The 24,766-nt window shown below is 28.2% G+C and overlaps 2 protein-coding genes across 3 annotated transcripts; one reads left to right on the forward strand and one right to left on the reverse strand.

Moving 5' to 3' along the window:
- Position 1: 1 nt before the first annotated feature.
- LOC122526243 (BCL2/adenovirus E1B 19 kDa protein-interacting protein 3) lies at positions 2-18,317 on the reverse strand. The gene is made up of 6 exons (XM_043649530.1): positions 18,052-18,317; positions 10,100-10,268; positions 9,213-9,297; positions 897-970; positions 455-610; positions 2-363 (listed from the first exon to the last, which is right to left on the reverse strand). The coding sequence occupies exons 1-6, from the start codon at positions 18,092-18,094 to the stop codon at positions 312-314; spliced, it is 579 nt and encodes a 192-aa protein (XP_043505465.1). The 5' UTR covers positions 18,095-18,317; the 3' UTR covers positions 2-311.
- Positions 18,318-18,995: 678 nt separating this feature from the next.
- On the forward strand, positions 18,996-24,010 carry LOC122526208 (polyadenylate-binding protein-interacting protein 2). Of its 2 annotated transcripts, XM_043649448.1 has the most exons (5): positions 18,996-19,109; positions 19,948-20,157; positions 20,265-20,456; positions 20,541-20,600; positions 22,843-24,010. In XM_043649448.1, the coding sequence occupies exons 2-5, from the start codon at positions 19,984-19,986 to the stop codon at positions 22,858-22,860; spliced, it is 444 nt and encodes a 147-aa protein (XP_043505383.1). In that variant the 5' UTR covers positions 18,996-19,109; positions 19,948-19,983; the 3' UTR covers positions 22,861-24,010. The 2 variants fall into 2 exon arrangements, with proteins under 2 accessions (XP_043505383.1, XP_043505382.1); XM_043649447.1 differs by lacking the exon at positions 22,843-24,010 and having other exon boundaries at positions 18,997-19,109; positions 20,541-21,004.
- The last annotated feature ends 756 nt before the right edge of the window (positions 24,011-24,766 follow it).

Genomic DNA, 24,766 nt, shown 5'->3' on the forward strand with positions numbered 1-24,766 from the left:
CTTTTTTTCTTGTCAATTTATTTATTTTTTCTTTTAAATGTTTTTATTAAGCATATGATGCGCATTAGTTAAGAGATAGAAATTACTCAAGAAGTACTTTATAGTCGAAGAGGAGGAGGATTTAGAGAAGATACTAACATTGACCTTCAAAAATTTATGCGCTTTTTTTAAAACTGTAATTTTCTTTAGGCTCATCGCCCTCCCAACCGGCTTTTCAGTCTTTCATTCTTTCCAATTATCAGTTTATATTCCTCTCCCCTTTCTTGCAAGTCTAGAATGCGACAATCCTAATTAACATCACTTTGTTATCTTCACTCAATAGCAACGCGGGACATCATTAAACCTCGCCTGGTGAGCCAAACCCTAATAAAAACATGAAAAACATTTATTAATACCTAATCGAATATAAGAAAAGTAAGTATGACTATAATAAAGATATGTGAATACTATTTACCCAAAACCAGTTCCAAGCAATAGGGATAGAACATTTGTGATGATTAAAGTATAAAGAACTTCTTTAGAAAATAATCCATTTTTACCAACTTTCGCAGTGCGAATGCTATAAGATTTTTTCTTTGTCACACCAAGTGGATGCTTGAATTTCCAGTCCCTGAAATATAAAGAATAAAAAAGCGTTAGCAATAAACATTAAGAAAATACTGTTTTTACTTTGTATCATAAATATTATGTATTTAAAATATAATGTGAAGACTAAAAGTTCTTATGTAATTTCAAAAATTAATTATTCTTTCAAAAAATATTTTAGGCTTATCTGTTTTTCATATTTTAAAATAATAATACTACAAGCTTAGAAAGTTTGCAAAAAAAGTAATTGTTTTATCAAATTACTTAAGTTTTTTTGAAGGGACAGACAATAAGTATAATATTTAACTTACTTTGGTGGTGCCTGGTCAGGGCGTGAGCTCCACTCATAAATCCAATCCATATTTTTATCTAAGATTTCACCTTCCTACAAAGAGACAAAAAACGTAGCGTCATTAATATGCTCTAAGAAAAAATAAATAAATACAAATAAAATAAAAATTCCCAAAAGAATTCATTTTAAACGATGAGTTCTTACAAGTGGAAATGGAGAAACGTAATCGTCTCTTTTCAGAAAATATCAGGATGTATTATTAGGTACATGTTGATAGCAACCCATAAACATACTATTTCTGTTGTGTTAGGGTGATAAGTTTACTTTAAACGACAATCAACAGAATGTTAAAACTTACACAGACATGAATAAATATAGAAAAAGATTATTGGCACAGAAGGAACGAAAAATATGATTTAAATAAATCATAATTTGTTGTTTCGGTTTCAAATCATTTGGAAAAAATTGAAAAACGTTCGGAACAAAAATACTTCGTAATAGGAATGATTTCTCTATATTTAGAATTACGTTTGATATATTTTTTGTATTGCAATTAAATACTATTTACATACTCGTGTAAATTGTATCTTAATTAGCTATCAAAGACGTCATTTTTGAAATATGTATACTATCGTACAATTAGCGTTGATTATTAAATATTAATAAAATCATAATAATACAAAATGATAAATTAATTATTCCGATTTCTATCGAAAAAAGAAAAAATTTAGTAGGAATAATTTATGATTCACTGGCCTCTCTCTCTCTCTCTCTCTCTCTCTCTCTCTACTTTCCTTAGATATCCGAAAAAGTAGAACGAAATATAAGCATGTCAAGAACTCTGCCAAGTTTCATCACATATGGATATACATAGTTGAATATAAATACGAATAAATGAATTCTCAAAATAGTCAACGCATAACCGATTTTGGATAAACGCACAACAGTTAATGTAGAATAGAAATGCGTCTATCAAGAAAAAGTTGGCACCTGCTTCATCATTTTAATGACGCAGCAAAAAAACAATGCCCTGATATAGTCGTGATTCAATAGCATGGGAAATAAGTGTGATTGATATATTTTTTTTATCAGAGCGATTAAATAAGTAAAAAAATAATAAATAACGAAATAATAATCTTTTTCATAACAACTTCAGAATCGAGTACAACAACCTTGATGACGTGTCTGCTTCTACTATCATTTTTACACTTTTATTTACGTTAAATTCAACAATGAGCGTTATTAATTATCGGTTTCCTGATTTCTATAACATGTCTAATAACAAACTAATTCAATTCGAAGAAATTTTTTTCGAGTAAATATTTTTTCTTGTAAGATATAATTTTCTAACGATAACTCGATCATTATTTTGTACTATATATCATCAGGTATTTATTATTCAAATATTTTAATAAATTCTTCGATAAAAATAATTATTGAAGATGCATATAATTTCAATGATAGAAAATACATTATTACGAGGGAAATTGATGAATACGTTGTACTCTAATAATCCGATTGTAGATTAATTATAAGCGAAACATGAAGGTAATTTGGAACATTTTATTCTTAAAATGAAAATAAAAAAACTTTGAATTCTTCAAATAACTTCAATGGCCTGTTTATTATTCATCTAACTTATACTCTCTTCAATGATTCTATTATTTATAATTTAAATACAATATACAAACTCTGAATACTGACAATCGTTTTATTGAATATAAATTTTCTTCCCATGTAAATAGACAAATAGAAGAATAGGTGTATATCGATGAATATGGACTTCGAAGTTGTTTTAAAATCATTTAATAATTTCCTGTTTTTAATTACATACTATATAAGATATATGTATAAACGTAATTACGATTAACACATTGAACGCCGAAAGAAACATATACTAACTTTTAAATTAATTTTTACAGAGTGATTGTTGACCTGATTTTGCATAGAACATTATCTATTTTTTGTTAGAAATTAGACAAATGCAGAAAAAAATAATAACGACAAGTAGAATATGTCAAAGTTAAAAATATACTTATATATTGTAAAAAAAAGAATTCCGCAATAACGCGAGGTCGGCGTTCAATGTGTTAAATAAATTTACTGTCTAAGATTAGGTCAAATGAACCATAAAATTGATGGATTAAAAAACGATAAAATGTCTTTTTTACAACGTTATTTACAATGAATACTTATTTTTTTCTTTTTTTTTCTCAAACATTAAGAAAGTAGTACATATTTATGAAGAATTAAATAAAAAAAAAAGAAATATATGTATGAATATAAATTAGCTGGTTCTTGCTATGCATGGCTAGTGACGTACAATTATGTACGTTATTATTATTTCGACACAATTCTACGTAAAATTTTAATGTATTATAGTTTAATACATATATACAAGTATATAAATTACTGTTCATGAAAGAGATAAAGCAATCATTAAATGTTAACAACTTGTAGATAAAACTATATAATATATAATATAATAATTTTATTTTAATTAAAATAATCTAATGTAAACAAAAGAAAAAAGAAGAAAAAAGAAGAAAAAAGAAAATAAACGGCATAAAAATGTAAGATCGATATTTATAAATTGTAATTGAATATATAGGTGTACATACGCAAACACATACATATATAAATATTTATAGTAACACGTAAAGCATAAAAAGAGTGTTTATTAGTTCACGTGACCCCGGATAGTAATAATTCTATCTAATATAAAGGAAAAGGACAGAGTAACGTATAACATTCGTTCGTTAACGATTTATGGAAAGAAAAAAACACAATTAATTAATGCACACATTATTTTCAAAGTGGTCAAGTGCATTTCCATTCAAATGCATCTTATATTTGTTTATATTTTTTCTTTCTTCAAATAACGATAAATCGTTCTATTGATTGTGGATAATGACTCTAAAATTGGTCCGTTGTATGCATGTGCATGTCATGTGCCATGTCATGTTATGTGCATAGGCATAGGCATGGTATATACATATACATATTACATACACACAACATATGTACGCAATACCATATAGAGTAAGGAGAAAGATCGATTTGTTTGGTACGATGCGCGACAATGTTAAAAGCATCGCGATGCCCCCTTACTTCAAGAACGGAGCCACTGGCACTGCGCATGGCGTGACCGCATAACGCTCTCTGATTGGTCGAAAGATTCTACGTCAACATTATTCTCGCGCGTGCTCTCTCTCTCTCTCTCTCTCTTTTTTCTTTTTTTTTTTTACATAGATAGCCACGCAAAGCTGGCAGATGCGAGCAACCGCTCACCGAACATAGACAAAGAGAAGAGAGAGAGAGAGAGAGAGAGAGAGAGATTACTACATCATGGCTAATTTATATTTTCATTATCGAAAATTTTCTAGGCGCAGTCCTAAATATAATCTTTATACCTAGAATTTCCCTATATTATGTTTCAATGAAACAATGAAACAATGAACGTATCGATTCTCCACTAGAGGGAACACTTGTTTTCTCCTCTTCACGAGCGCGCCAAAATCAAATATTTCTGATACACCTGCTCTGTATGCATAAGTAATTATTTGGCGCATATGAAATTTCTACGAATAAGAAAAAAAAAAGAAGGAACTTTACGTCGGATTTCTGTATTACCTCATTCTTCTCTTCGTCTATACAATTATTTTTTGTTATGATTATTATTATAAATTATCTTTCATTTCCATAATTGTTGGACTATTCCTAATAGAATAATCATTTGTATTTCATTATTAATGATGTTCGTAGTTTCAATGTTTGATTCTAAGGAAGTTTTTAATAGTATTGAGTAAAAATGAAGATACAAATTTATAGATTACAAGGTAGCTAACGTGAGATCGAGCACGTATAAACAGATGACGCAGAGTTCAATACTACACACACTGAAAGCATATACTTCTGCATATACACATACACACATTTAAAAATATATAAATTACACAACTTCCTTATCAACATTTTTTTTTGTTTTTATTTTCCTTTTCATATTGTTAGTCGGAATTATTTTTATGAAAGTTTATTTAAATTAAAACAATTATTGATCGAATTTATTAAACGCGTACGAACGTCTGCAATATCTTATATTGCGACTTTTTACGTTGTTATTACTTCTAGCTTATAGACGGTACTTATGCTTATCTCTTACGACTTATATTCGTGCGAGTAAACACGCAAAACGCAAGGGAGATCTTTTAAAGTGTAATTATATCTCAGTCGATTTCCATTTACGCAAAACAATCACGACAATCTATATGAATTATTTGAAAAAGAAAATAAAAAACTAAAATAGATTTTCTAATTAAATGAATGATACTTTTTTTTTTTCATTTCAAATCTAAAATGGATAATAAATAATCTTATTGACTTATCGTTGATTTTAAAAATATTAATGAATGAAACCTAAATAAAACAATTTCTTCGTGACAAGAATACTTTATTTCTAATCAGCATTCTCTCTTATATGGTATAACGTAGATAATTGATTATTTCACCTTCCTTCTACAATTAGAAATAAAACAGTAGCGTTCTCTAGCGTATTCGATAGTACGCATTCAAAATGTATAATTCGCGTGTGGTTGCACACATTCGCAAAAGTCGTAACACGGCTTTAGTACGATTTAAACGGTGGTGCAAGCAGCTCAACCGGTTTGTTGCATCCAACGAGAGGAAGAGTAGAAGCGAGGATTGCAGAGCTTTTCTTTTAAAGATCACACGATATGCCTTTTAATTTTCTTTTTTCTTCTTATTTTTATATACGCTGTAATGTATGCGTATTATTTTCACAGGAAATCCGAGATTACTAGGCTCGTACAATCTTTTTTTTAAATTACATTTCTACAGAAAATTATTTGATCTTATGAAAGATAAATAATTCCATTTTAATTCAGATAAATATTTCAGAAATATTTGTATATTCTTTTTTAAAGTTTAAAATTAAAAGTTTAAATGTGTTGCTTGCATTTTTTAATTTTTTTTTTTATAGAGAATATTATTCATTTTATAAAATTTATTATCCATTTTGCAATCATTTATTTGCACAAATTTTTATTAATCATATTATGGAGTATCAAGGGTAAAAATTGAAATAGTAGAGATAAAAACTGTAAATGACGATGTCCTTGATGATAATACATTTTATATTGAATTCTTTAAACGCGTGTATCTCTTTCTTTTTCTTTTTTTTTAAAAAGAAGACATGAGCATCCAATTGCAGGTAATGCGATGTTAGCTGCGTAAGGCACGAACGCGTATATACATAATATAAGAAATATAATTCCGAAGGATTAACGATGCGTGTAACGAGTTATTCACATTTCAATGTAATAGAAAGGATAAAAAAAGAAAACGTTAGATAATACAGGATGTATAGAAAAAATTTTCCGTTAAAGTAAAATTAAACTTTAGTAACGTTTTTCATTCATTTCAAGTATTAAGAAAGTTTTCAAAATTTCTTTATCCTTAAAATGAATCCTGAAATTAATTTGAAACAACATTTAAATTAATGGAACATTCTAGAATACTTGGAAAGACTCGTAATTCAAGAAGGTATGATTAGTATACAAAGATTATAGTTATTAAATCTATGACATTGAAAAAAAATGATTTAAGTAATACACAACACTACAAAAGAATCAGAGAGACTTATAACTTAAAAAAGAATGACAAGTATAAAATTCGCTTATCGTTTAAGTTAATTGAATTAATTTGAATATTTTAATTACCAGAAAACTCTGTAAAAGATTTGGAGTAAGATTCCTAATTTCAAAAGAAATAATTAGTATACCAAGATCTTAATAATTAATTTACGGTTTATTACTGGAACATATCTATAACGATTATTCGTTGGACGAATGGGCAAGCACATAGCAACGGGTAGCAGTAAAAGAATTATTAAAAAGGCAGGTTGTTTGAGCAAATGCTTTAATCTCGCTTGGCAACGCCGTTACGAACTATAGTAAAGTTAGATATTATAGTAACTTTCACATCTGGCCTCTCTGCCTTACGCGCCCCAAGCCTAGTTTCAACTTGTAGGGGAAGATCAAAAAGGAAATACACCATCGATGTTCCATTTACGGTCAAATTTAATCCTACGTGACACTTCCAAACAACCTATAAATTTGGATGCAGATACAATCATAATTTTTGTTAGGAAAGAAACAAAAATAAATCAAAGAAATTTTCTCGAAAAGAAAATAGTTCAGAAAATTTTATAAGTTTTAATTGACTTTCTCTTTCTTAAAAGAAAAAAATAAATAAATACTAAAGAAATATCTCTCTGTGGTTACGCTTCACGCGAAAAATTAAAATAAATAACCTTTTGGTATCAATGATTCATATGAAGAAAAAAAAGAAAAAAAGAAAGAAAGAAAAATTCTACGAAACGAAGAAGTTTCACCTCGTTATCATCATTACTCACTCTGAAAAAGATATAAATATTCTTTTGTTATTATTTTTGCTTTGTTATATTTTTATTTCCCCGCAAAAGATAAATTCACCGGCCTCCCTACATAAAAGCCTTCTTATTATCGACACTGCGGGAATAACTAATATACATGCATGATGAAGAGATAAACGATTCACATAAATACATTGTGGATTTGAGCTACAGGTGTATGTTAAGTCTTTCCCAAGAGATACTACATACGTTTTATGAATAGCTGATTATTATTTATTTGCCAGAACATTGTTCCTTTTTTTTTTTACATAAATTAATACGAAGAATATTCGAGAAAGTTATACGAATCGAATCGAATACAATACAGTATTCCTTGCAAATATATAGGGCATACCAGATTTCCTGTCTTTATTTCTTCCTGTGGCATGTAAAATATTCAAGTTAGCAAAATTACACATATAACTGATGTCACAATGCACGAAGTTATTGTTTTTTATGGAATATGGAAATAAATCTATTTTGGAACGTGTTTAATATTAACACGTCATTTTCGAATATCTAGACATATACACATAAGATATAATAAAATTATTAGTTATGTTGAGAAGTATAAAAATGAGCGTTAGAAAATTTTGTATAATACTCAATAACGTATTGAGAAAGTATACCATGACACATGACCATGGCGAACCAGAATAGCCTCCTACTAAAAGCGAAGATCAGAATGAATCGTTGAAATGAATTAGAAAATGACGACGAAGTTAATTCGATTACAATGATCATACGAGCTTCTTGTCCTACTTCTTGTCAGTAGGTTGTACATATAGGTGACGAAGGATGCAAGATGGTAGACGTAAACCAATTACGGTGAATGATGCCCCATCTTAGTAAACCTTATCAAGAAATTCTTACTTGGTGAATATACGAGAAAATTGAAACCGCGGTAGAGGACTTTGGTAATTATATCACAAGAGAAACAGTTGGTGATTGTAAAATAAACTAGTTTGACTACATTTCGATATACTCTAGTAAGCAGGTTTACGTACTTTTGTGTATTATTGTCACTTGTTATAGAATGCAACACTTCAATTTCAATCGTACGAAAGTACATACTCGAGGAAGTTGTTCATTTAAAGTGTTTCCGTTTAAGTTTGCTGATATTTGCTAAGTGGTTTGAACTACGAAGAGAACAAAGTATGTACTAATTACTTCGCCATTGTTTTTCTTATCGTAAATTTCGAATAATAATTATCATTAAGATCGGTCAAATGTATACATTATTTTTTACTTAAAACGTCAATAAATACTATTAAGTGGTTTCTTATAATTTTCCTAACGTGAGATTATTTGAATGTAAAATAAAAAAGAAAAATATTTGGAATATAAATAATATGATAGAAATATATGAATTTTTCTTGAAAATAATTCCGAAGGTGTGTTCGGTTAAATTACCGCACTTATCGATGGAAGAAATGTTCACAGACTGCATGATAGAGTCACTGATCCGAGGACCTTGTAAAGAAGGTGAAGCTCGTTCGATAAAACCAGTTGCACAATATGTTTGTATAATCTCTCTATTTATTCGTCAATTATATACGAAATAGAATCAACTATTTGGAAGAATAAATGTAATTACTTTGAAGATTTGTTTTTATTCAAAATTCGATTTCGATCTTTCGCGCGAAGATTCTTTTGCAACGACTGGAAGTATTGTTTTTTTCACTCGGGTCAAGTAGGTAGATCATGTTTGTGGTTTTTTTATGGAAACCTCTATAATCGACCACAAAAGTTAAATATACGTATATACACGATAGATGTATATATATTTGTGTGTGCGTGTACGTAGATGCTTTGCTTTACTCAGAAATTTATGAGACACACCTCGCAACAGACGGTTTATTACGATCGATTTTCTAGACTGACCTTGTTGCTGTAATTTATGTAGACGCCTTTGAGCTCATCATCAGTACAGAGTTCCGTATTTGGGCTGTTAGGTGGACTCTTTGGGCTAAAATAAGAGAAGAATAGATATCTCATGATCTATCGTTAAACATTTTTCAATTATTTCAATATGTCGAAATATTTCCAGATTTACTTTTACATTTAGAAAACTCGCGTTTGGATTTTCAATAAACCAACGTCCGAGCTAGAAATAAATTTCAAAGAATAATAATAATCATCACGTTTTCTTCTTATATCCCCGTTTCTTTTTCCTTTTTTTGTTTTGTTTTCTTTTTTTTTTTATTTTCTTTTAAAAGGGTAAAAGACGGTCATTAAATCGTTTCTTTCTCGTTAAATAATTTTCTTTTAGAACGAGAGTCCAAATAGCGTACAAAGAAACACTTGCTCCAAAAAAAGATTCTTTCTTCTTTGTTCATGTGAGTCATCACAAGATGGTTTTTCTTTTTCTTTTTTTTTTTTTTCTTATATCTTAAGATCCCTTCTCGTCGTGAGAAGAATGAAAAGCGACGAAGAAATATAGAAGATGCTGACTTTTCTCTGCTCGTAAAAGACACTATGCGTTATGTAGAACGTTGTGATTACACCGTTGAAGAAACATTTTTATCTCGACAATATCGTTATTAATATTTTTTACCTTTACGGATTTTGTCAATAACAATCCCTCATTTACAATAAAATATTAGATGTATATATACATGTATTATATATAATTAAAATAATAAAAATAATAAAAATATATATAAGAAGACAAGAGGAATTCTTTTTGGGATCAACAAGCTTCTATTTATTCTCTGTGTATTTAGGATAATTTGTGGAACAGAAGCAATAAAAAAGTGAGCAATATTCACCTGGCTCCAGGAGTACCCCGACGTGAAGATGCTAAAGAATGCCTTGCTGATGACTGGGTTGAGTCTCTCTGTGCTTCTCTCAGAAGTCGTAAATATTCTTCCGAACTGCTGCTGAATGGCAGTGGTGTTCGCCTTTCCGACGATATCGAGTTCACCTCCACCCATGATTCTGTAAATTTCAATAGAAATTTTTATACAATTGTGAGAAATAAAAAGGTCACTTTTCAAACATATATCTTTAACGATTTTTGTAAGAATTTAATTTCAATTCAGACGAACCATAAATTAGTTGAAATTTATATCGTTGAGATTTAGCAGATCCTTATGCATCCGGAGTTAATATTAGCATTTGTTGCTCTTACCTAGACTACGATAAACTTGGAAAAGAAATGAACGTGAACTACGTTTACCGTGGATTATCACAGATTTCACGACAATCGAAAAGTAATAGTAATGAAGAATAATAATATGAATAATAATAATAATAATATATTAAAACAAATGTTTTCAATTTTTCGATTTAATTCACTGTCATAATTACTGGCACATATGTTACATATTATACATATACAACATATATATATTTTTCTATTTGTTCGAACGAGAATGATATACATCTATGATCATGCAATCTGTTGCTGTCATAATCTACTGTAAATATCACGTATACAATGTAATACGAGACCTTCGTTTCTGCTTACAATACTCTCATGAAGTCGTTTTCGTTGTTCATTCCTCGTTCTGTACTGATTACACTTTTAAACGTCCATGAAACATCTCTATAGAAGCCTACCACGCTTGTTCTGCGATCTCATTCACGATTATATGAAAATGCAGACATTGTTATTACGTGAAAACAAACGAGTTTGTATATTGAGAAGTTCGATTTACTAACAATAAGTGTTGCATGCATATAGCTTGCAGTATGCATTGTATTGCTACTTACGACGACATAAAAGTGTAATATATTTTACTATTTCTACACTTTCATAATGTTCGATTAAAAAATGTCTTCGACCATCGTGAGAAAAAAAAGACCACGCAATCAATACTAATCAGTTCGCGTCGTCGTATTTCCTAATCAGCATCGAAATTACGTAAATATGTTTATAGTATGCATAAGCGTGTGACGCGTAATTAAAAGCGTTATACTACGCTTGTATTGCCTTTGATATAATTTAATAGTTAACACAATGAGATAAATTATTTACTTTTACAAGCCGACGAAAATTTATTTTTAATTAAATATATATTTCTAGATTTTTGTTCAGAATTATTAATAAACATTGATAATAATATTAATATATTTAATTTTGTTAACAATTTAAAAATATTTCATTTATATTAGAAAATAATTTTAAGTTATCGTACGTTCATTGAATTATAAAAAGAAAAGAAAAAACACATCACGAAGAGGCAACTATATCCATTAATCAAAACATATGTGTACGTAATCGATTAATTGTTTCCTTTCTCAGAAATAAAAGTTAAGTAAGAAGCATTGGGAAGCAACGAAATGGATTTCTTTCTTCAATGACCCATCTTTATCAGCAAAACGAAACGAATGAGAGATAAAATATATCTATTACCTAACATTATTTCTATCATGATCGTTACGTGCATGCAAATACTGAAAGAACCTTTATCAACACTATGTTCTTCTAACATTCTATATATGTATATACATATATAATATCTGGAAGACCGAGCGCATTCGTTCGATAAAGGAGAATGAGAGCATAAATAATTTTTTCTATAGTTGATCAACTGCGTCGTTGAAGTCCTTTTATTTTATTAGAAAAACTTTTATCTTAAATAAAAGTCTGGACAAAAAATCGACTTAATTCGAGAAGCATTTCTAGAGAGAAACTCCAATTATTGCAATTTGTTATGTGATAAAACCCGTTTTTTTAATTCCTCATTATTTTTCAAAATAAATAGTGACTTGTGAGAAACTCCGTATATGAAGAATACGTGGCTGGGAAAATAGCTTTTATTTCCCACATGAATCAAGTTTGCTTAGAAATAAAGTATAATATGAAGATACAGTACATCTAGTTTCTCTTGTACAATTTTATTACTGTTTTTTCTATATGCGTATTCATTTTTTTTTTTTTTAGTTATTTTATCTAATTTTTAAGTAAATGAAAAATAAATATACGATTTTCTTTTCTTCTAATATTTTTTGACATTTTGTTTACATTCACACGTCAAGTTCCATTATATGCAATAAAAATTTATTGGGTAATTTCTGCGTGTGCAAGTTAAATGGTGTTTTAATTATCAAAAATGTCTTCGCTTAAAGACAATTACATCGACAACATCGAAAGCTTGTTTAATTCCTCTAACGTCTCGACAATTAACAGCACCAAGAAAGGAACAATATCCGAGAAATCCGAAAGAACATTAGATTCGAATGAAAATCAGAACTGCGATTACGTGATTACCGAAGATTTAGTAATAATCGATATGAAGGAGTTACGTCGATTAATGAAACTGATGCAACCGATTATAAATTCATAAAAAGAAGATTACTGCAAATTTTTTAGTAAAAATATTTTAACATAAACTAATTGTTAGTAAAAATTATTAACCAATTACAATTACACAATTTTCATAATTATAATTACCATTAGCGACTTCTTATTTCTACGAAATTCTTATAAGTATTTACTATTATACATAAATACTTGTTTATAGAAGAAAACAAATAATCTAATTAGCATAAAATTATTGTTTTTCTAGTACAGTAGAAAAAGTCAAAATCAGCGTTGATTGAATGTCACATATTAAATGATATTAACCGCAACAATTTAAAAAAAGAAAACATTTTTTTAGTAAGCTAACGGCCGGACGTGGAATCAGAGAAGTAGCAACTTGCACACGTGCTTCTTATCAAGGCCACACGTGTTGAATACGCGAGTGTTGTCATAATGCACCTTGTCATGCATTTACATACATCCTTCCGATATTTCAATGCCCTATAGTCTTTGACAACTTTTATTTAATTAACAATAAGTTTAACTCACGACACGATTATCTGACAGTTATAACACATGCTTAAAATAATAATGTTGTAATGCACGGTAAACAATAAATAAATTATAATCGGTTGTCATCATTTATAATTTCTTTTCACAATTTTCTAATTTCCTCTCTCTTATATATCCTTTCGTAAAATTTAAATAAAATTATTTTAATTTTATATCAAGATAGAGAAAGTTATTTTTCCAATAGAAAATTTCGCCAATAAGAAATCATCGTAAGAGGAATCTTAAATTTCCTTATTGCGAAAACTTTCACCATATAGAAGAAAATTATCTTATTATATAAGAAAAACGATAGCGAGAAAAAGTAATGAGAAGAATTTGTTGTACGCAGTCATGTAATTCATCCATCCACAACTTTCTTCATTAGACCAAAGAATCAAACAATTATTTAAGTATTTCAGAAGTGACTTATTCTTTTTCATTAGATATTTTAATCCGGAAAATATCGAACAGTTGACCTCATACAATCAAGTATTTTAGGTCAAACATTTATCGCAAATTCGTGGCTGGTAATCATGTAAATATATTTTGCGACGAGAATATCACTTGTGGGGTACTCGAAAGAAAAAAAAGAAAAAAAAGAAAAAACATTAAAAAAGATTTCAAGAAAAAAGCAAGCTGATATTATAAAATATTCATACGATTTCGTTCTTAGCGTTTTGCAGCAATAGTTTCAAAACGAACCGGAAACTTTCGAGTATATTGTACTTTAAAGTAAGGTAGAAGTTGCCTTTGTTTTATGTTCATAACCGAACGTATCATTCAAAAGTCAATTGGACACAATTTAAACTAACGAGTTTTTTTTATCTGATCAGGAAGGGAAGGGTGATAAAAAGTTTTATCTTTTTTTTTCCCCGCTTTAAAATGTTAATCAAGGAGAACAAATTCTTTGAATTCCATTGTAATAAAAGTTATTTGAAACGTGACGAGGATACCGAGATAGAGTGTTGTAGATAAAAAAAAAAAAATAAGTTTAATAAGCAAGTCACGTGATTTTAAATCACAGTGCGCGGGAGAGATTTAAACGAGCCGAGAAGAAAGGATTCTTAGTATTTAAAAATAGAAATCAACTGAATGGCCTCTTTTCGTCAATCTGTCGCTTCGAATATGATTTAATTATTACACATTGTCTTTCACTGTCTAGCCGATGTTTTTTTTTGTCCATTAAACGAAACAATCGATTTAATACATAACGAAGTTATTTTCATTTTCTTTTATTTTTATTTTACCACACAAAGCAGAAATTTTCAGCCTGGGTCACATTTTTCATTAAAATATAAAAATAGTTCGCATATGTTCGTTACAGGAGAGTTTTAATTATAGAGAATCGTTGGATGGTATTGGATTAAAATAAATTTACATGCATATTAATTAACTGTATTCAATAAAAACCTAAAAACTGACGAAGGAATATTTGTTATTTTACTTTTTTTACATTTTAATATATGCCATTATGAGTAAGTGGAACATGTAAAATTACAGTTTTCGCGAATGGATTCCGCTCATAAAATTTAGGAATTCCCTGACATAAAGTATATTTAAATTACATTAACACTTTCGTGACCGACGTTTTTGTGGCGAAATATCCTTGACTGAACATTACATACAATTTTCAAAAGCTTTAAACTGAATAAGACTTGTATTTAATAGCGATATGAAAATAAAAAATATTGCCTTATTACATCATACTTGTAATCATTTGTTATTTAAAATTATAAACAAAAAAAGGAAGAAAAATATTAACTGTAAAAATAAAAAGGTAAAAAAAGTATTGGCAAGAATGATTCACCACGGAAACATATTTCATTGGTAGAAAGGTTTAACTTGGGTCAAGCTTCTTTTCTATTATTACATTTCTGACGTCACTCTCCTTCCAGAGACACAACACACACACATAAAGAAACAAAACATATTCTAGGAAGCGTCCTGCAACTTCTAAGGAAAGATGAGATCGATAGCCGACGATAATAAAATTCTAAGTAAAAAGTATGTAGATAAAATCAAAAAAGAAATTGTACGACGAGATAAAAACAATGAAAAAAAAAAGAAAAAAAAAAAGTCTTTGAACGTTTTAATCCTTGATTAGAAAATATTCAAGATAATTATTATCTTCTCTTATTAATTGTTATTTTCACAAAGATATACGCATCTGTAATTATTTTTATTAATATTCCAACGTATTGTAATGCGTGTCGTGTATTTATAAATTTTATAAATACGTCGCACATAATATACAATACAATATATTACAATAATAACAATTCGCGAGCATCAACAGAATGTCTAGGAAAACAAATCTCTGATGTGAGCAACGTTTGTTTGTTTCATTGAAATTTTTTAAAATAAAAATTAACACCAGTGTGGTAACTCATGCAAGAAAATGATTGGGAATGATACAGCCATTGATCGCCTGACTCTTGTCACGTTTTCTGTTTTCTTTCAAATGAGTAAGCAAACACACTAAACGTAGGGCACAATCTTCCAAAGCAAAGAAGACTGGCCAACAAAAACGTTGGCCATGATCTTGGATGCAAGAGACACGTTCTCGCCACGTTGTATATATATATATATATATATATATGCATATGTATATAACGCTTCGTTTTAAATAGACGAAGAAGATCGATACGAGTTATGCCGACAGGACACTGACCTAATTGTCGGCTTTGTGATCAATTCTACGATAGTATGAGCAATTAAAAAAAGTCGATCTTTCTTTCTATTTGATAACAATAATAATAACAATAATGATAAAAATAATGATAATGATGATAATGATGATAATATATGAGTCAGATCTGAATATAATACACTCCGTTGTTTTCCTAATCGAACAAAGAGTATATAAGAATTTAATCAAACAAATGTATTTCCATATAAAATATTTAAACAATTTTCCAAGATATCAAGATTGGTTAAAAGTTCCTGAACTTGTATAGTTTTATAATTTAAAAAAAAAAGAAAAAGAAATTAGTTTGAAAAATTTTAAAACAAAGTAACTGATTAATAAGATCATATGTAGAAACTTTTGGCCCACCTTGTACAAATTATAAAAAGTATATCAAAAATTTTATTAAATTTTTATTGCGTTGTATGGACGTACGTAGGTTATATTTTATGTATCATTTGTTTTGAGTGGACAAAAACAGATATAAATATCTATATCTACAATTATATGTACTATTAACTAGGAAAGATAAAAAAATTTGATTCTATTGGTCGTGTGATGATATTATTTTCGTCTAATCATCGCACGACCTTGTTATTTTTTTTTTATTTTGTATTTTATCAGTGTGGTTTATATGCCAACAGTCTGATGCTTCTTTTGCATATTACAAAAAGTTTCCTATATGTGTTTTGTTTAGAGTTAACAGATGCTACTCTTTGATAACTGATAATTCCGTCGAGTTTAATCGTCGTCTACATCTTCAGAATACACTCTGGTTAATCTAACCACTCCGTTTATCTCTATTTTTTTGTTTAATATTAGAGAGAACTTAATATAAAGTACATAAAGGATGTCTCAAAGTCGCTTTACCGAAAGAAATGAAAAACAAAAATCTGTTAAAAAGAATTTCTAATTTTTCAGTTCATTAAACCATTTTTTTGAATCATTCTTTATGTAATTATATATAAATAGTCACCATTTAGTTTTAAAATATACAAAAACTAGAAAAAAAAAACATTTGTAAACACAAGAAGGTAAACATCGAAGTATCATCATCGTCGAATAATATGTATGCGAACATTTAAGTAAGTTACACAAAATACGATTAAATCGATACATATCATCTAACATATTTTTTCAAGATATGTTAGATGATATAAAATGATAGGAAGACTCCGTAATAAAACTGATTGTGAGTCGTTATTACGTGAACATGCTCGAACGATGACAACGATGACGAGAAGACAATCACAAGCCATTTATTAGCTTGATTTCGAGGAAATATTAACGAATATACTTTTTGATATTCTTGAAAATATATATATAGATATGTGCACTTATGTATATATGTTTACATGTAATTATGTACAAAATGTCTATCCTCAATTTAAGTAGGTATAATGGTTATAAATTAACGAGATATGGATGCCTGTCAAGATTTCATTTGTTTACTAAATTTTCATCTCACATGACTCCTCCTTCCTCTCTGTCTTTTTTTTCTTCTTGCTATATAATACGTTTAATCACATTTAAATACTAATGTACTATTTTGAATAATTACAGGAAATCGTTAACGTTTAAAATTTGTTTGGCATTTAAAGGACACAAATTGAAGTTGTTTGTATGTTATTGACGAGATTTAATTGCTCCAAACATATTTTTTCTTTCATTTGATTTGAATATGATAGAGTTTTACTTTAATCTATTTTATTTAATAATTTTTTCAAGAAAATATGGAATCGACTTAACGTTTATAAACATGTCTAGACATTAATATATATATATATAAACGCGCGACACATTCGTCGACGACGCAAAAGAAACGGTGTTTGTTTACGCTGTGAAAGTAAAAGAACGCGGCGCAATGGCTGCGTTTTGTCGGCAATGACAGCTGCTGGCGTCCTACGTTTACATGGTATCTGTATAAGCTCCATTTGATTCGACATCAAAAGTAGACGATCATTTTTCGAAACAAACGAAAGAACAATTGTATATTTTATTTTATAAGAAAAATAATGCGATGTCTATCTGTTTACTTAAATACATCCTATACGAAAGAGATACGTTGAATCGGTGATAAGAGTTCGTTTTAGTCTATGCCAATGTCGCAAAAACTTACTCCGAACGATGACTAATTCAAATATTTAAATATCCGCAAAACGGTAAATTTCATTTGATGATAATAATATATTTTGAAATGTGGGATGATGGGCGTTGATTCGATCGGTACTTACCCCCTAAAAGCTCGTCCGAACTGTATTTCGCCGAGGAAAACATATTTAATACACAAGGAAAAAAATACTAGACTTTTTGCTGAACAACAATCACGAATAGTACAACGATCCGAAGAGACGCATGCAGACGACGATTTGTTTCGTGCGCGTATACGTATCAACACGACGTAGAGACGCGAACCACTTGCGACGAATTATCGCGATAAAATGCTAGCCCGGGATCTCACGTAGCTGCTCTGCCTTTGTTTTGATGAAACGTCAACACACACAACTCGCCCGCGCTAACCAATCGTGTGGCCGCGCGCCTCACCGGGTACTACCGCGTTAGTCAAGTGTGTTTAAAAGTACTGCGTTATTCAAATCAACATTTATCATTCTTTTCCTTTCTTTCTTTATTTCAGCAAGATACAACCCTGAAACAAAAAGATGTTATATGTTTCTGATCATGCTATATAGAAATAGAATTTGATTCCAGAAATTGAATATTTCTTATGCTTATTTAAAATATGAAATATCGATATGAATAAAATTATTATTATTACTAAATCTCTTATCATTTCTACAGGGGCATATACATAAATGTATATTTTATTGATTAGAATTATGAAATATTTTTCAAACATTATTCGAAGTAACAAGCATAGCAATAACAAAATAATTGATCTTATTTGTATTTTTAGATATATTGAATATTAAAATACATCTATAGTGATTTTGTCGATACTGTTGCTCCTTTCGCACGCGAAGAATTGTTTTAAATAATAACGTATCTATCTTTACTTATTGTATCATATGTTTATTCATTTAAGAAAAAACTATATTATTACAGAGATAGAGAAGCAGTTAAATTAAATATGTTATTATTTAAAATAATTTTATATTGACATATTGACGTATATTTATAACCGCGGCCGCTACTCTCTTACTAAACCCGATGGCAGCACCGTACAACGTATTATTCGAAGCATTAATTTGTGTTGCACGACACGTATTTTACTCCATGTGCTGCGTAAATCGTGATTTCTACGTCAAGTCAACTCAATTCTCGTTATCAAAAGGTATGTTTACACTTGAATACATAGTGAGAAATGAAATTTGTATCCTCAATAACAAAAGACGTTCGGTATGAGACACGAATAGGGAGAATAAAACTTCTTCGGGAATCGTTCTGCGTAGATTGTTAAAAATGGTCGCCCCTTAGGTGATCTGTCAAGCAATTTTGCTCCATTTTGTAATTATTATGAACCGGTAGATAAAAATATTCTAAATTTTTAGTATATTACCCATTTCAAGATTAAATTCGAGGTAATTACAAGTTAGATCAACCTATGAGCATATTATATAGCAATAAACCTCCCATATGTGTAAACGGAACGTAGCATTCTTAAACGTTCCGTTTGTTGTCTCTCAAGGTGTCTCCAAGAGTTCAAGGTTCTATTTCATCAGGCACTTTCCAAACTTTCTGTTTTCGTCTACATGTCTAATTGTCAATAAGAATACAAAGAAGATAAACTATCCATATGGTATTTTTTACATATATTGCATAGAATTGTTAATTGATCAATGCAACTAAGAATAACAAACCTATATATATGTATATATATATATATGTATATATATATGTGTATATATATATATATGTCAAGACAGAGTGTATTGACTTTGGGTTTGTTAAGTCCAAGTTTTGTTTTTTCAAATTTTTTACACGGAAGATAACGGCTTATGAACAAGATAAAGATTACTGTGCTTTTTATATGATATATATATTATCATTTATGTGTAAATGATAAATATATGAGGAAAATAGAACAATTTGTATTTTATAAGAACATTATGTGTATATGAATTTACATTACTCAATGACAGAAAATTTTAAAAAAACTTTTCGAATTCTAGCTTATCCTTTAGTAAAGGATCATTTATAGAAGTGGCATGAAAATGAAGATTCCAAGCAGTGGTTCGGGTAATGGTTATTATGGCCATGAGAATAGTGTGATAACATACTTTGATACTAATCTTGATACGGAAGCTGATGTTCAAGGAGGTAGCGATGGTGATTTTTCGGAATATCTTTGGATGGAGAACGAAGAAGAATTTGATAAACAGGTCCTTCTATTACATTCATGTTTCTGTTATAACAATTAATTTAAGATTTATTTTTAAAATTCTAAAATATATATCCAGTATTTATAGGTTAAAAAATTTAATTGCAGGTACTGCAACAATTGGAAGAGGAAGAACTAATGGAAGAATGTTTGGAGGCTATGTTAGAAGAAGAAAGACAGCATGAAAGAAACATTAATTCGACTGCTTGGTCGACTGCCGCTAGTATTCCGTACAATAATGGTGCTGAACTTTGTCAACAACTTAGTGACTTGAGAATGCACGATGATCTTGCCAAACAGGTACCAATATTTTTTTCTTTTGTTTTGAAATCTGAAATAAATTCACTTATGTATTAAAATTCTATTAACTGTGTTATATTTTAGAGTACATTAAATCCAGATGCAGCTGAATTCATCCCAGCATTCAAGGCAACAGTGACGACTGTAAGTACAACAACAGAAGTCACTGCTGAATCATCGTAGAGGGCCTACTTCTTTTTGTTTAAGACACTATTATAAGGCTACTATCGTAGCTAAATTTCGCAATCCTTGATCAAGCAGCCGTATTAACAAAATCTAATTAGGAACTAAATGATTGTGGCTATACTTAAAACAGTATGAAATAATATGACAGTGGGTAGTATATGACATTGTTATTTAATGTCGAAAATTAGTAAGATCAGTTGCATAATTACTGACAGATAGATGCTGTACATTACTCACATCTTTATGGACAAAATAATATCCTATATTATGGCCATTTAATTTTGTGCCGGATTTGTGTTGACAGAATTAATAGCTACATGCATAAGTTACTGATTACATAAATTTATCTAGGTTAACATCCCTTTCATTATGTTTCTTCTTCTCAAATATCATTTATTGCATTCTTTACTGACATTTTCTTGAATATATATATATATATCAATTATGTTCCAATGAAATATTAAATATGCTTCAGACGTATAAATGATAATTATTTGTGTGCATGGAAGGTATATTAAACTTTTAAGATTTTATTAATACCTTTAAAAAATAAAAAATAAACAAAAAAAATAAATAAAATCACATAAAATAAAATAAAAAGAAAAATAATTAAAAAACCAATGTGTTAATGCAATATTACAAGTTACGTTTATATTTTACTTATGTATACACTGAAACGAAGGATAACAAGAAAATTTTTTGTTCTCTAAAATGAGTTTTTTTGCAATGTATTAATTTTAAAGCTTTGTATATCTTATTGAAGATGAGATAATAGTTCATTTATCGAACTTAATTTATATTTAATATGTTTTTTAAAATCATTGGAAAAAGTGCTGTACTTGCTTGTAAAAAAAATTATGTAAAATATTAATCATGTGTCAATATATGAGAAAACTTTTTAATAGTTTATAATATACCACATTAATATTAATAGTAATAATATTTATATTTCTCGATGTATCTAATGGTACATAATATTATGTTGAAAATTCTATTATTGCATTGAAAAACTTATTTTTGAACATTATACAGATTTGTTTTGAATTCTTTGTCAGCAATCATTTAATAAATTGAAGATCTCAAGTGAAAGTCTTACTCAGGCTGTGAGGGACTCTTTGACTCTTATTAGTTTTACTAAGAGAGTCAGTACATTACATACTTATTTTCTAGAAGAATTTCTATGAGATGGCGTAACAAAATTTCATAGATTATAAATCATAAAATGTACCCTTATTGAAATTTAATGAAGCATATATAGTATATATCGTGAATGTACTTGAATTAGTCTGATTGAATTGCAAAAAAGATAAAATTTAAAATTTCTATTGATTATTGGAAATGCATTGCAGATTTATTTACAAATTTTTTTATAAATATAATTGTGGAGAGTATCAATTAAAAATGTACATATAGTTAGTGTGCTATATGTTTGTTTATGTGGCTTAGTGTTTTATTTATATTTCTTTTTTTTTTAAATTTATTCGTATACAATTATTGTCTGTAAAAAGATGTATCTAAATACAATGTAATGTTTATTTTCATTATCATTTTTGCAATTCAATATTGTACTAGTGATGAAAGCAAATTTGTCACATACATGTAATATATATGGAAGTATATAAAATATGAATATACAAATTTGTTAGCTCCCTCAATAAAAAAAATTCTAATATCATGACATCGTAAAATTGCATAAAATAGTATGTGGTAAATATGTTTTATCGCAACCTTATATAGCCTGGATGAGTGCTGTGATTATAAAAATGAAGTAAACAGATTTCATTTAGTACAATATTATTTGCATTAAGACATCACACTATATTTGTTATATATTATGCTAGTATGTTACCATTCCTGCGCTACACAACTCTCATTAAGTGATTTTCAGCATTAAATCTTTTATTAACCATTTCTTAATCTCATTGTTTAAATTATAAACCAATCAAGTGATTTTTTTTAACTTGAATTCCTTTTGCATAATCATTTCATCTACTTATTGAATTTATATATATTATTTTTCATCAAAATAATATATTCTAATAGGAAAGAAAATTTCGAAACAATCATATTTACATGTTCTCAAATATTATGTAGTACTATGAAAGAAATTCAAGCAAATTTAATGATCTCATTGCACATAATTTATAATTTGAACTAATGTGCGGTTATGTAGACTGATTTTTTATCTGTAACATTTTAGGTTGAAATCTTCAGCTAAATCTCATATGGATATTCAATTCCACTTTGAAATTGCCAATCTAATCTCTATATGGAAACCAATGGGCAACTGAAAATATTATCCTTCTCTGCATAGTATAAAACTGAACAAATATGGAATGACTCTGATTCTTAGAGAATTTTGTACTAAGTCAAGTCAGAAATTGCTATTTGTAAAAGAGTTTGGTAATGGAATTCATTCATGATATATAAGATAAAAAACACGAATAAAATAGAATAAAATAAATAATAAAAATATAAAAAAAAAATAAATAAATAAAAAGATTGTGTACAGTTAAGTCTGTACATGACGAAGTAACTAAAAAAAAGTTTCTGAATGTAAAAAAAAATATATATCATTGTTGTATTCATATATATAACACTTCTTAATCTTTTAATCTGTGTCAATTTACACTTAATATTTTTAAATATGAAATTTTTGATAGCACGTCTATACATTGCATTCAACTTATTGTATTGCACCTTTCACAGATCAAAGCTTTTACAAAAGTAAACCTCATAATACTTGTGCAAGTTATTCTTTCAATATTTTGTTATGTACATCTTAAGAACAATTTAGTAGAGAGAATAAGATATACAACTTTTAACTCATTATATGTATAATAATTTAGATTTGGAAAATACACATTTGCAATATTTTTTAACATCATTTTTTAACATGTGCAAAATATCAGTTTTATCGATCAAGTAACATTAATTTATTACATTCTGCTATTATTTACCGAAATCAAAATTGTAAAATAGAAAAAAATTTTAGCCTTTTTTTTATTTAAAGCATTCATTACTTTTTCCGTTTTGTTATGTATAAACGTAAAGAGTAAAGTAATGCATATATATATATAAATATAAATAAGTTCATTTAGAATATATTCAAATATATATTTGGAATATATTCTTGAAATGCACGTATACATTATCCTTTGGATTTTGTAATAAAGCAGCGTATAACGAATTAATGCGAAAATAGCATATGAATGTAGGATACCCTTTTTATATATATATAAAACACCGTATGGTTTTATATCCTATAATAATCATTAAATATTGCATTTATGAGTTTTCCATCTGGTTTGTTGAAACCTTTTTCTGTAGCATTTATGTAGCATATAAATAAAGTATAAATATATGTAGTGATAATGTTCCATTTTTCCTCATTGTAATTCTTTTTTATTGCAGATCTGATTTACTAAATTATACGTACCCTATTTTTATAATCTTTTATATGTTGAATATAGTAGTGTATATGTAAATACAGAAGTTCCATTGAAAAAAATAATATTTAAATGAATACACATTGCATTGGGTTAAAACAAAAATATGTTAAATAAAAACGAATAATATTAGTATCTAAAAAGCATCACCTCTCTTATATTTGGCAGTATATTGGTATTACATTTTCCTTTATGTGTAATTTTTACATATATTAATTATTGTTGTTTACAATAGTAAAAAAATTTTTCCATTGTGTATTTTTGGCATATTCACTGCATAATCAATGCACTCAATTAATTTTTTGTTATATTATTATTATTACTTTTTTTAGATACTTTAAATTATATATGTCAACATCAAATATTAATTGGTACATGCTTAAACGAATAAATTAATTACGAATAAGTCTTATATAAATTTCAAAAAGAATTAAAAAAAATTGCATTATTAAATTAAAAAATTAACATATATTTACAGTATCAATTAAAATTTGTCCTAACTTATAATTTAATTTCAATATTTGTATTATTTCTGTAAGAATGTTTTTAAAATAATGATTAATCAGCAGATGTATTCTATGAATATATTAAAATTTTCAACAAGCTTAGTTTTTAATTAAATCATGCTTACGAATTAATTACGTGTATTGATATGAGTTCCAGTTATATGTAATT

Source organism: Polistes fuscatus, unplaced genomic scaffold (genome assembly GCF_010416935.1).
Source record: "Polistes fuscatus isolate 324 unplaced genomic scaffold, CU_Pfus_HIC Scaffold11, whole genome shotgun sequence".
NCBI classification, from domain to species: domain Eukaryota; kingdom Metazoa; phylum Arthropoda; class Insecta; order Hymenoptera; family Vespidae; genus Polistes; species Polistes fuscatus.

Excerpts from the sequence above, each read along its gene's own strand:
- LOC122526243 (XM_043649530.1), bottom strand. The coding sequence starts at position 18,094 with ATGTTTTCCTCGGCGAAATACAGTTCGGACGAGCTTTTAGGGG. Across the intron at positions 9,298-10,099 it reads CGGGGTACTCCTGGAGCCAG|CCCAAAGAGTCCACCTAACA; the intron begins GTGAATATTGCT and ends CTCTTATTTTAG. Across the intron at positions 611-896 it reads CCTGACCAGGCACCACCAAA|GGACTGGAAATTCAAGCATC; the intron begins GTAAGTTAAATA and ends TTTATATTTCAG.
- LOC122526208 (XM_043649447.1), top strand. The coding sequence starts at position 19,984 with ATGAAAATGAAGATTCCAAGCAGTGGTTCGGGTAATGGTTATTATGGC. Across the intron at positions 20,158-20,264 it reads AAGAAGAATTTGATAAACAG|GTACTGCAACAATTGGAAGA; the intron begins GTCCTTCTATTA and ends ATTTAATTGCAG. Across the intron at positions 20,457-20,540 it reads ACGATGATCTTGCCAAACAG|AGTACATTAAATCCAGATGC; the intron begins GTACCAATATTT and ends GTTATATTTTAG.